Below are 12,471 nucleotides of genomic sequence, written 5' to 3' on the forward strand. Positions count from 1 at the left end.
ATCCATATTTCCAAAATTTTCTTTATTGTGCAAAACTAAAACATGCATGGTGGCACATGCCTGTACTCCCAGGTGCTTGGGAAGCTGAGGTAGGAGGATTACAAGTTAAAAGCCAGCAACTTAGTGAGGCCCTAAGGCAACTTAGAGAGACTCTGTCTCTCTTTAAAAAAAAAAAAAAAAGCTTGGGATGTGGTTCTGTGATGCAGTGTCTCTGGATGGATTCAATCCCTGGTACCAAAAAAAGCCACCACTACCCCCAAACAAACAAACAAAAAACCCCTGAAACGCTATACATATTAAACAGTAATTCCCCATCCTACTCTCTCTACTCCAGCCACTGGCAATCACCATTCTTCTTTCCGCCTTCATGAACTTGAATATGAGGTACCTCACAACATATTTTGTTTATTTTGCTTTTTTTTTAACTTCTGAGATGGATACTTAGCTCATTTTTTGAATAGATTTATGTTCCTTTAGAAGTATTTTATTTATTAATCTGTTTAATCTTCATGACATCTTTAAGAGACAATCTGCACTATTATTCTCAATTTACAGGTGAAAAAAGAAGCACAAGAAAGTTAAATAACTATTCCAACAAGTGATATATTTTTAAATCAAGGCAACTTGATTCCAAAACTGGCATTCTAACCTCCAAACTCTGCTGTTTCCCCCCAAAGAGGAGATATACCAAGAATAAACACACACATAGGCAAGGATGGAAAAAACATCAAGATATTATTGCAGAGGCTTTAAGTGTCTTCCTCAGTGCTTGAACCATCTTAGTTACTTACACGTTTCTCTGGATATGGTACTACAATGTAAAAAGAAGTCAGCAAAGGCTACTGAGTGACATGATCTCATTTTTTCATATTTTTAAAAATATTTTTTAAATTATAGGCGGACACAATACCTTTATTTTATTTTATGTAATGCTGGGGATCAAACCCAGTACCTCACGCATGCCAGGCGAGCGCTCTGCCTCTAAGCCCCAGCCCCAGCTCCTCATCCTTTCATATTTTTTAATGTTCAATTTCCAGTCTTAAAATGGTTTTATACCACTGATTTTAGCATCAGTATTCTTGTCTGCAAAATAATAATCTTTTTTAATTTTCTGGTACGGGAGATTGAACTCAGGGACACTCAACTACTGAGCCTCACCCCCAGCCCCACTTTGTATCTTATTTAAAGACAGGGTCTCACTGAGTTGCTTAGTGCCTCACCATTGCTGAGGCTGGCTTTGAACTTGGGATCCTCCTGCCTCAGCCTCCTGAGCTACTGGGATTATAGGCATATGCCAATGTGCCCAGCTCAAAATAATAATCTAGTGGTTTGAGGATCAAAGCAGATAACAAAGACAAAAAGGAATTTGTTAAATCATAAAGCAATATAAAATATATTTTAATCAATGATCAAAGTATTTACTTGGTAACATTAATTTGAAATAATAATAATGCCATAAATTTCCTCTTTATCATCGAAATCATCAAATCAGCAGCTAACATTTAAGTGTTTGAATTCCAGTCATTGTTCTAAGACCTTGTGTGTATTAGTAACTCATGTATTATTGTACTCTATGGGATAGTAATATTATCGGTTCTTCATACAGGTAAGAAAACTGAGATTAATTTAAATTGCTTAATGTTATAGAGCTGGAAGGTGGTATAGCTAGGATTCAATCCAAGCTGGTTACAGAGCTTATGGTAATTAATTATTAAAACATATCTCTCTAGGGCTGGGGATGTGGCTCAAGCGGTAGCGCGCTCCCCTGGCATGCGTGCGGCCCGGGTTCGATCCTCAGCACCACATACAAACAAAGATGTTGTGTCCGCCAAAAACTAAAAAAAAAAAAAAAATGTATATATATTAAAATTCTCTCTCTCATTAAAAAAAAAAACTTATAAAACATATCTCTCTAGATCTCTGAACATCTATGTAGATGAGTGTGAAGTGAATGAAAAAGATAACAGAAACTGGAAAACAAGATAGGGGGTATCATAATAAAAGAAATACATCAAAAAGAACAGTAATAATGGGGAATTAGCTGAACACAGTGGTGCACATTTATAATCCCAGCTACTTGGGAGGTTGAGGAAGGAGGATAGCAAGTTCAAGGCCAATCTGGGCAATTCAGAAAACTATCTCAAAAACCAAAAAGGGTTAGGGATGTAGCTCAGTGGTAGACAGCCCCTGGAGTCAATCTCCAGTACCACAATAAAAAATAAAAATTAAATTAAAAAGAGGTGTGTGGCGGGGGATTAAAAAGCAGAGAGAAGGGCTGGGGTTGTGTCCCAGTGGTAAAGTGTTTGCCTAGCATAAGTGAGGTACTGGGTTTGATCCTCAGGATCACACACAAAAAATAACTAAATAAAATAAAGGTACTGTGTACATCTACAACTAAAAAATATTTTTAAAAAAGCAGAAAGAAAAGGAGGAACAAACATTAACAGAAGAACTAGTCACTGGCAAGTGTCTAAGAAATGAAGAAGCCATTATAGGATGAAAAAATTTTGAATTAGATTTAGGAGGGTTATTTGACAGAGAAAACTAATAATGCTAAGAATAAAAATAATCTGAGTCCCAATTCCAGCTCTTTAAACTGGTTTTATTCTGATTAAGTTCTTTTTTTTTGTGTGGTGCTGGGGATTGAACCCAGGGCCCTGTGCATGCAAGGCAGGCCCTCTACCATCTGAATTATATCCCCTGGTTAATTTCTTAACTGTTCTGGGCTTGTTTTCTCATTTTGTAAAAAGCAATAATAATACCCAATATGCGTATCTGCAGAGTTGGTTATTGTGAGTTTAAAATAACAGTTATATAATAATTTATAACATTCCCACACAAATTGTAGAATCTGATTTATACAACTGTAAGGCATGCTACTGCTTTATAAATTCTGAGCTCATTTTATCATATAACCCTGAAGTTCCCAGGGCTTCTGGGGTTTCCAGAAGATAGGTAAACATGTTGTCAAAAAGCTAGATACAGATATTATTAGTATATGGAGTTTATAGTTAAATCCATTGATAGAAACAAAAAAGGAGTTTGACAGTTTATAGTCTGAATATGAGAGAAGACTGCCAAACTTCACACTTCCAAATAGCTTCAAGACTTTTTTCACTAGCTAATGATTAGCACAGATGTGATGAGAAACATTTTTTAGTGGTGGACTAATTTCAAAGCATCAAACTCATTATTCCCCCCAATGCTTTTCCCAATAAAAGTCTTACATATAGTTCTCTACAAGGTTGAAACAAAATGTTAAAATGTGAGGCAGGCACTATACCAACTGAGCTATATTCCCAGCCCAAAGATGAAAATTTACAAGCACAAATGAAGCTGGACATGGTGGCACATGCCTGTAATCCCTGGAGATTGGGAGGCTGAGGCAGGAGGATCGTGAGTTCAAAGCCAGCCTCAGCAACTTAGAGAGGCCCTAAGCAACTCAGTGAGACCCTGTCTCTAAATAAAACACACAAAAGGGCTGGGGATAAGGGTCAGCAGTTAAGTGTCCCTGAGTTCAATCCTCAATACCAAAACAAAACAAAACAAAAACAACAGCACCCCACAAATGACTGCTTTTTTATGTGGTGCTGAGGACAGAACCCAGGGCCTCGTATGTGCTAGGCAAACGCTCTACCGCTGAGCCACATCCCCAGTCCACAAATGACTGCTTTTTACGAAGTCCTAGAATAGTGATAGAATTCCACTAAGTTCCACTCACATCAAAAATATATCTATTCTCACATAGTTCTGACAGAATACAAATGAACTTTCAGTTCTTAAGGGGATTCTTCTGCAATCCATTGAAGTCACTGCTGAGCAGAGTAATTCATAGTTTCTCAAATGAAATTAATAGATTCCTTGTGTTTCAAGTGGAACTTTCAACTATTATGTTCTCACAATGATGTACATTCAGATAAACTTGTATTTTTGTCCCTTATCTTGGATCCTGGACACAAATAGCAAATAAGTATCATCAAATTGGTTTACCTTCATTTATATCCCTCTCTCATATATTTTCATTATATTTTATGTAATAATAACTAGCACATCTAAAATAAATTTTCTAGGTTTCCAGCCAATGGAATTTGTTTTTTTTTTTTTTTTAAAGAGAGAATGAGAGTGAGAGAGAGAGAGAGAGAGAGAGAGAGAGAAAGAGAATTTTAATATTTATTTATTTTTTTTTTAGTTCTTGGCGGACACAACATCTTTGTTTGTATGTGGTGCTGAGGATCGAACCCGGGCTGCACGCATGCTAGGCGAGCGCGCTACCACTTGAGCCACATCCCCAGCCCCATAGCCAATGGAATTTGAAATAAAAAAAGTGAAAAGTAAAATGAAAATTTAATAAAAGGAAGTTAAATAATTGGAAGAAAAAGTTTCCCAACTATGCTAGGGCAAATTCTTGTAATCTGAGATCTTGTCTCCCTCTTTAGTCATCTGTTTTAACATGTGACCACAAGTCTATGCCATATATATATATATATATATATATATATATATATATATACACACACACACACACATACATACATATATATATTTTTTTGGCGGGGGGATGGTACTGGATTTTAACCCAGGGGCAATTTATCCCTGGGCTACATCCCCAGCCCCCTCTTTTTTTTTCTTGGTACCAGGAACTGAACCCAGGTATACTCGACCACTGAGCCATATCCCCAGACCTATTTTTGTATTTTATTTAGAGACAGGGTCTCACTGAGCTGCTTAGTGCCTCACTCTTGCTGAGGCTGGCTTTGAACTCTCAATCCTCCTGTCTCAGCCTCCTAAGCCACTGGGATTACAGGTGTGAACCCCCACATAGCCTCCCTTTTTAAAAAAATTTTTTTTCAATTTTTTTTTATTTTATTTACTTATTTTTATTTTTTAGTTTTCGGCAGACACAACATCTTTGTTTGTATGTAGTGCTGAGGATCGAACCCGGGCCACACGCATGCCAGGCGAGCGCGCTACCGCTTGAGCCACATCCCCAGCCCTTTTTTTTCCAATTGTTGATGGACCTTTTTTTATTTTATTTTATATGCAGTGCTGACAACAGAACCTAGTGCCTCACACATGCTAGGCAAGTACTCAACCACTAACTCACAACCCCAGCGCCCCTAGTCCTTTTTTAAATAGTTTATTTAGAGACAGGTTTTCTCTGAGTTGCTTAGGACCTCGCTGAGTTGCTGAGGATGTCTTTGAATCTGCAATCCTTCTGTCTCAGTCTCCTGAACAGCTGGGATTACAGAGGTGTGCCACCATGCCCAGCCCCTAGCCCTTTTTATTTTGAGACAGGGTCTCCCTAAATTGCTGAGGCTGGCCTACAACTTGCAATGATGCTTTAGCCTCCTGGTTTTGGGGATTACAACCGTGCACCAGTGCATATGGCTCCTATACCAATTTTTAACCAAGTATCACATTAAAAAGATTAAAGGAATAAAATAAATGTCAAAATGTTGAGGTATCTAACAGATTACCCACAGCTTAATTTCATTCATCAGATGAGCTTTGTTTGCCAGCAAGATAATTAATTAAATCTATTTGTTGTGGCACTACGGATTTAATCCAGAAGCACTCTACCATTGAGCTACAACCCTAACCCCCCCCCCCCCTTAACACAATATCTTTATTTTATTTATTTTTATGTGGTGCTGAAGATCAAACCCAGGGCCTTGCATGTGGTAGGCAAGCACTCTACTGCTGAGCCCCAACCCCAGCCCCAACCCTAACCCTTTTTATTTTTTATTTTGGGACAGGGTGTCACCAAGTTGAAGAAGCTGGCCTTAAACTTATGATACTTCTGCCTCAGCCTCCCCAGTAACTGGGATTATAGGCATCTGACACTATAAACACGAAGCAGCTGCTTTTAAAAATACATGTTCGTGGGAGGTGCGGTGGCGCATCCCTGTAATCCCAGTGACATGAGAGGCTGAGGCAGGAGGAGCATAAATTCTAGGTCAGTATCAGCAATTTAGCAAGGCCCTAAGCAACTTAGGAAGACCCTGTTTCAAAATAAAAAGTAAAAAGGGCTGGCAATGTAGCTCAGTGGGAAAGTGCCCGAGTTAAATTGCCAGTACCACAATAAATAAACAAATAAACAAACAAATAATAAATTCTAAAAATCTGTACATAATTAATAAGACAAGTTGTCAGCCATATATATATATATTATATAGAATATTTATTTTGTGTGTGTGTGGTGTTCAGGATCAAAACTAGGGCCCTGCACATTGTAAGCAAGTACTCTACCACTGAGCTATATCTTCATCCCAACAATCTTATATTAATCTTTTAACTAGGCCATGAAATCCAAAAGCCTATGAAACATGAGGCTAAACTGTCAAGAGACTACAGTGAAGCCAAGTGCTGTGGCACATACCTATACTCCCAGTGACTTGAGAGGCTGAGGCAGGAAGATCGTGAGTTTAAAACCAGCCACAACAATTTAGCAAGACTTTGCCTCTAGATAAAATACATAAAAAGTGTGGGACTGGGGATGTGACTCAGTGGTTAAGTGCTACTGGGTTCAATCCCTAGTACCGAGAGAGAAAGAGAGAGAGAGAGAGAGAGAGAGAGAGAGAGAGAGAGAGAGAGAGAGAGACTATAGTGATATTTATGGCAGAAATTCTTAGTAAAGATCATCTAGCACACTGGTCTCTTACTCAAAATTACACTGGTTTACATTACATAAGGAAGCAGCACAGATCAGTACAACAGCCCTTGTCAGCCTTGAGGGGAAATTCTGGCTACTTAACTCCAGGCAACTATGAGAGCTTAGGCAAGGTACTTAACTTCTCTAAGCCAGTTTCTTTTTCCTTAAAATGAAGATAATAGTAGTACGTACTATATAAAGCTGTTTTCAGAATTAAATGATAAAGAATTTTGTATATTATTTGGTCAAGTAGAAGTATTCAATATCCAGAGGCTCCAGAGGCTGAGAGGTTGAGAGGCTAAGCAACTCAGTGAGACCCGGTCTCTAAATAAAATATAAAACAGGGGTGGGGATGTGCTCAGTGGTAGAGTGCCCCTGAGTTCAATCCCCTGTACCACAAAAAGGAAGTTTTTAACAAATGGTACATGTTATTTCATGTACTTCTGATGTGTGTATAAATATTTATTAATCCTTTTGCAATATTAAAGTAGAAATTTCAAGTTACTCTAAAGAAGGAACAAGGTTCATCCAATTCGGAATGTGTTAATATTAACAAATGGGTCATTGCCAATAAATGTATGATTTGAAGAAGTATTTAGCTATTGTAATTGTTCCAAACGTGTTTTTTTTAAATTTATTTTTATTTTTAGGTGGACACAATATCTTTATTTTATTTTTTTTATGTAGTGCTGAAGATTGAACCCAGTGCCTCATGCATACTAGGTGAGCACTCTACCACTGAGCCACAACCTCAGCCCTTGTTCCAAGTGTTTATATGTAGTTAAGAATGTATCTCTTGACAGGGCGCACACCTGCAATCCTAAGGCAGTAGGATCACGAGTTCAAAGCCAGCCTTGGCAAAAAGTGAGTCACCAAACAATTCAGTGAGACCCTCTCTCTAAATAAAATACAAAACAGAACTGGGGACGAAGCTCAGTGGTTGAGGGCCCGAGTTCAATCCCCCCCGCCAAAAAAAGTTCAGCTCCCGCCAAAAAAAGAATGTATTTCTTAGTCAGGCGCGGCGGTGCATTCCTGTATCCTAGTGGTTTGGGAGGCTGAGGCAGGAGGATCACAAATTTGAAATCAGCCTCAGCAACTTAGTGAGGCTTAAACAACTTAGTGGGGCCCTATCTCAAAAAATAAAAAGGGCTGGAGATATGGCTCAGTGGTTAGGAGATCTTGGATTCAATTCCTGGTACCAAAACAAAAACACAATTTTCAAATATAGACATAATACAAAGAAAACACAATTAATACAGGGAAAAATGATCATATATTACACACACACACACACATACACACACACCAGAATTCCTCAGATGTACGGATGTTTAAAATACCTCCCCAAAAAAGTACCCATGAATGATCAAAATTTAGTAAATGCTGCTTTGAAATTAGCATTGTGAAGATCCCCAAAGAAATGAAATTATTTATATAATAATGTGCACTCAATCTTCAGGACAGGAAAGTTAGTATGGATCATTCTCCAAACATTTGAGCATGGAGCACTTCCTTCTTTGACTATTTTCACAGGCATACACTGTAGGAAACACCAGATACAAATTCTGCTAAGAATGAAATAAATCAATATGGTGTCGAAAATAAGTTGTCTTTAATTACATTTCTCTTTAATTACACAGATTCTTCTGGACACAGGAAATGTATACCTGTAATTCCAGCAACTTGGGAGGCTGGGGAGGAAGATCACAAGCTGGATGCCAGCTTGAGCATCTTAAGAGAGACCCTGACTCAAAAAATTTAAAAAGGCCTAGTATGTAGCTTGGTGGTAGAACACCAATGGTTTCAATCCCTAGTACTTCAGTAAACAAACAAATAAATAAATATTTCAAAGGAATTGGGAATGTAGTTCAGTGGTCAAATACCCTTGGGGTTCAATCACCAATAACACAAACAAACAAACACAGATTTCATGGGGGTAGGGCAAGATTACAAAAATAGGAAGAAGAAATAAAATGTGTTTAAGGGGGGAAAAAAAAAGTGGGAGGGGAAGCCTGGGGTTAGCACAGTGGTATGGCACCTGCTAGTGCACATAAGGCCCTGTGTTCAATCCCCAGCACCACAACAAATAAACAGAAGCAGAAGTTAGAAAGAAGCATTGTCAGAGGTATGACCAGGAGATACATTTGGTCAAGCAAGGGCAGAAAAGATCAACTTTTTAAAACTTTTTCTTTTTATATTTATTTTTTAGGTGTAGATGAACACAACACAATGCCTTTATTTTTATGTGGTGCTGAGGATCGAACCCGGTCCCACCTGTGCTAGTCGAGGGCTCTACAATCCCAGCCCTGGGAAAAAAATTCTTTAGAAGAAAAATGTGTAAATTATCAGGAATGTACAATGAGCCATTTGGGCAAATATCTTCAGATCTTCAAGCATGTGCAACTACTATGGTTCTTGCTACTAGGTGAAAAGGAAAACTAAAATCCTATATTTTCTAAACTTAGATCCCAAAGAGTAATGAGAATTTACTTACTTCACTAGAGCAGCTGCTTCAGGAAGTACATCAGCAAACGATTCACGGAATATGATTGCATTTTTCCGTTTACAGTTCTGTATGACATCATTGGCAAGGTAAAAGAGATTCAAACGGTGGGGATATGCAGCTAGAGATGACAAGAGACAATAAAAACCAAATGAGTCATTTTATACTTAAACTTACTCCAAATATAGTGTTCTCAAACAATAGCTGTTTTTTTTTTCTTTTTTACACAGATATAAAAGGATGGATGAATAAACTGACAAATGATCTAATCAATCTTTTTGTACTAAGAATCTTGACTACCGGTTAAGTTTCTGCTTAAGGCACTCAAGTAGATTTCTTCTTCACTTTGTACACATCTGGTGCTAAAGATAAAATTGTTTTCCCAAATATTTGGGAAGACAAAAAAAAAATTGAATACACTCAACCTGTTGCAGCAATATAAACGTTAGTGGAAAGAACATGGCCTTTGGAATCTAATCAGAATGTAACTGTATGCTGGGTAGAGTGGCACATGCCTGTAATCCCAGCAACTCAGGTGACTAAGACAGGAGAATCACAAGTTTGAGGCCAGCCTAGGCATCTTAGATCCTGTCTCAAAAAAAACAAAAAACAACCAAAGGCTCACTGGTAGAATGTCCGTAGGTTTAATCCACAAAATCCCATAATAAAAAAAGAATGTAATTGTGTAAATTGCTAACATTACTATACGGAGAATTTTTTCATCAACTAATCCAGATACTGCTTGGGCACACCTAAGTCTTACCATCTACTGGAAAGTAAGTTCTACTTTCATTGCTAGGTAGGTGTCCTGGGAAATAATTTGAATCTATGTACATACCCTAACAGGCAAAATCTTTTTCTCTCTCTCTCTCTTTTTTTTTTTTTTAAAGATAAGGTCTAGAGGCATACACCACTGCGTCCAGTTAAATTCATTAACTAGAATCTTGAGCAAAGCCACCCAAGTTTCAATAGTACTCTGGGAATTTCAAAATTCATATGGATAATCCATCACATTTTTCTAGTTTCTCAGATTCCTTGATCTCAAATTCAGTGACCTTTAAGAACCAGCCCTTGTATATATTTTTTTTTAAGAGAGAGAGAGAATTTTAATATTTATTTTTTAGTTATCGGCGGATACAACATCTTTGTTTTGTATGTGGTGCTGAGGATCGAACCCGGGCCGCACGCATGCCAGGCAAGCACGCTACCGCTTGAGCCACATCCCCAGCCCCAGCCCTTGTATATTTTAAATTTCCTTCTGGACCACACCCTCCCACTCCTACTATATTTTTTATTCAATTTCAACAAGATCTCACTTTTTTATTTTCTCTAACTCCTCAGTCTTTTCTAGTACCCAATTCTTTATCAATTCCTGTGAATTTGATCCATTATTTAAACAGTTCTTTCATCCAAATCCTCATTTTCTTTTCCTTTTCCCCCTAAATTAGCCTTGACATGTATACTCAATAAAATCCTAAATTTGGATTTATCTAATTGAATGTCTTTACTGTACCTTTTATTCTGTCATTTGGTTCTATTGATGAAAAAATCATACCAAGAAGACTGAAACCATATAAACTCATAGTCTCCTTCTTCAACTGTTTCCTGTTAGAATCCTTCCACATGTCCTTAATTATTAATTAGCATCCTCTCCTCTCCATTTGCAGTAAGGGGTATTTCACATTTATACCACCCATCAAATCCTATCTTACTATATCCCTTCTAGCTCTCAGGAGATGACCTTACATGCTATTTCACAGAGCAGAAATAATTAGACGGGAATCATTTTCTCTCAAAAAATGTACAGTAGTCCCCCATTCCCACAGGAATTCCAAGATCCCTGAAAACAACCAATTGTAGAAAAATTCCATATATGGGTGTCCTTAACTTATGAAGGGCTACATCACATGTTTAAAATATTTTAAGTTGAAAATGCATTTCTAACCTAATGGCATAGTTTAGACACAGTACACTATAGAGGCTCAGCTGTTTACCTCATGATCACATGACCTTTCATTAGCAAGCTATAGTTTGCTGCTGCCACCCAGTATTGCAAGAATATTGTATAGCATAATGCTAGCCCAGGAAGAAATAAAAATTCAAAATATAAAGTATAGTTTCTACCATGTATCACTTTTGCATCACCGTAAAGTTGGAAATTTTTATGTTAAATCACCTTAAGTTGGGGACTGTCTGTTGAGTATACTGTGTTTGGTGCTGGGGAATAAATCCAGGGCCTTGTATATGTTAGGCAAGTGCTCCACCACTGAGCTATTCCCAGAACCTATGCTTTTTCCTGCACATACATTAACAAACTCTGTGCCTGCTCTATCTGAACTAAGCACTTACCATCTATTGTGACCATAATTTTTGCAGCTAACTTTTGGGGTATGATAGTAAAATTCAGCACAAATTTTTTTCTACTTTTTCACAATTTCACAGAAGATCCCATACTGTGGATCTCAGCAACTTCAGAACATGGTTCCCCCCGCCCTTTATTAAATAGATAGATGTTTTCACTTAATTCATTTGGTCCCACCACTCCATATGTGGAAAACCTATAAAAACTTAAATTGAACTATTAACCTATTTTTCATGTACCTGTGTTACTGCATGATTCACAGAATTGAAAACTTGGAACTCCAGGGATTAAAGGAAGTACTTTATGGCATCTCTTTGGCATACCAACTTTCCAATATCATTACTCTTGCATTTTTTAAATATTTTTTTAAGATGTAGATGGACTTGATACCTTTATTTTGTTTTTATTTTTATTTTTTAGTGTGGTGCCGGGGATCGAACCCAGTGCCTCATGCATGCTCTACCACTGAGCAACAACCCTGGCCCTTCATTACTCTTGCATTTTGAGGCCATAATTAAGTAAAATAAAGGATACTTGAACACAAGCACTGTTAATACTGAGACAGCCGATCACACAAATCAACACAGCTACTAAGTGACTAATATGTTTGTAGTAAATACAGCATGGATATGCTGAACAAAGGGATGATTCACATCCCAGGCTGGAAGGAACAGTGCGATGTGAAAGTTCATCCCACATTATTTATTTCTGGAATTTTCCATTTAACATTTCTAGACTGCGGTTGACCAAAGGTAATTAAAACTGCAGAAAGCCAAAGCATAGTGCATCCATATTTAAACTTACCCAGATAAACTTACCTAGTGCAAAGTGTCATTTCTCCTATTAAAATATAATCCGTCTACCATGTACTGTTCCTAGTCTCTCTTTTCTCCTTGGGAACCTTATAACTCCATTAACTTCTAGTTTCTTATATTTTAAGTTATATGCTATTTA

The 12,471-nt window shown here is 37.5% G+C and overlaps 1 protein-coding gene across 4 annotated transcripts in view; it reads right to left on the reverse strand.

Annotated features, from left to right (window-relative positions):
- Positions 1-12,471, reverse strand: part of Rprd2 (regulation of nuclear pre-mRNA domain containing 2) — a 91,182-nt gene that overhangs the window by 37,795 nt on the left and 40,916 nt on the right. For all 4 annotated transcript variants that reach the window (XM_027953729.2, XM_027953728.2, XM_027953730.2 and 1 more), the window contains exon 2: positions 9,147-9,276. In XM_027953729.2, the coding sequence (XP_027809530.2) occupies positions 9,147-9,276 (130 nt within the window). The remainder of the gene's footprint in view (positions 1-9,146; positions 9,277-12,471) is intronic.

Source organism: Marmota flaviventris, chromosome 10, assembly GCF_047511675.1.
Source record: "Marmota flaviventris isolate mMarFla1 chromosome 10, mMarFla1.hap1, whole genome shotgun sequence".
Taxonomy (NCBI): Eukaryota; Metazoa; Chordata; class Mammalia; order Rodentia; family Sciuridae; genus Marmota; species Marmota flaviventris.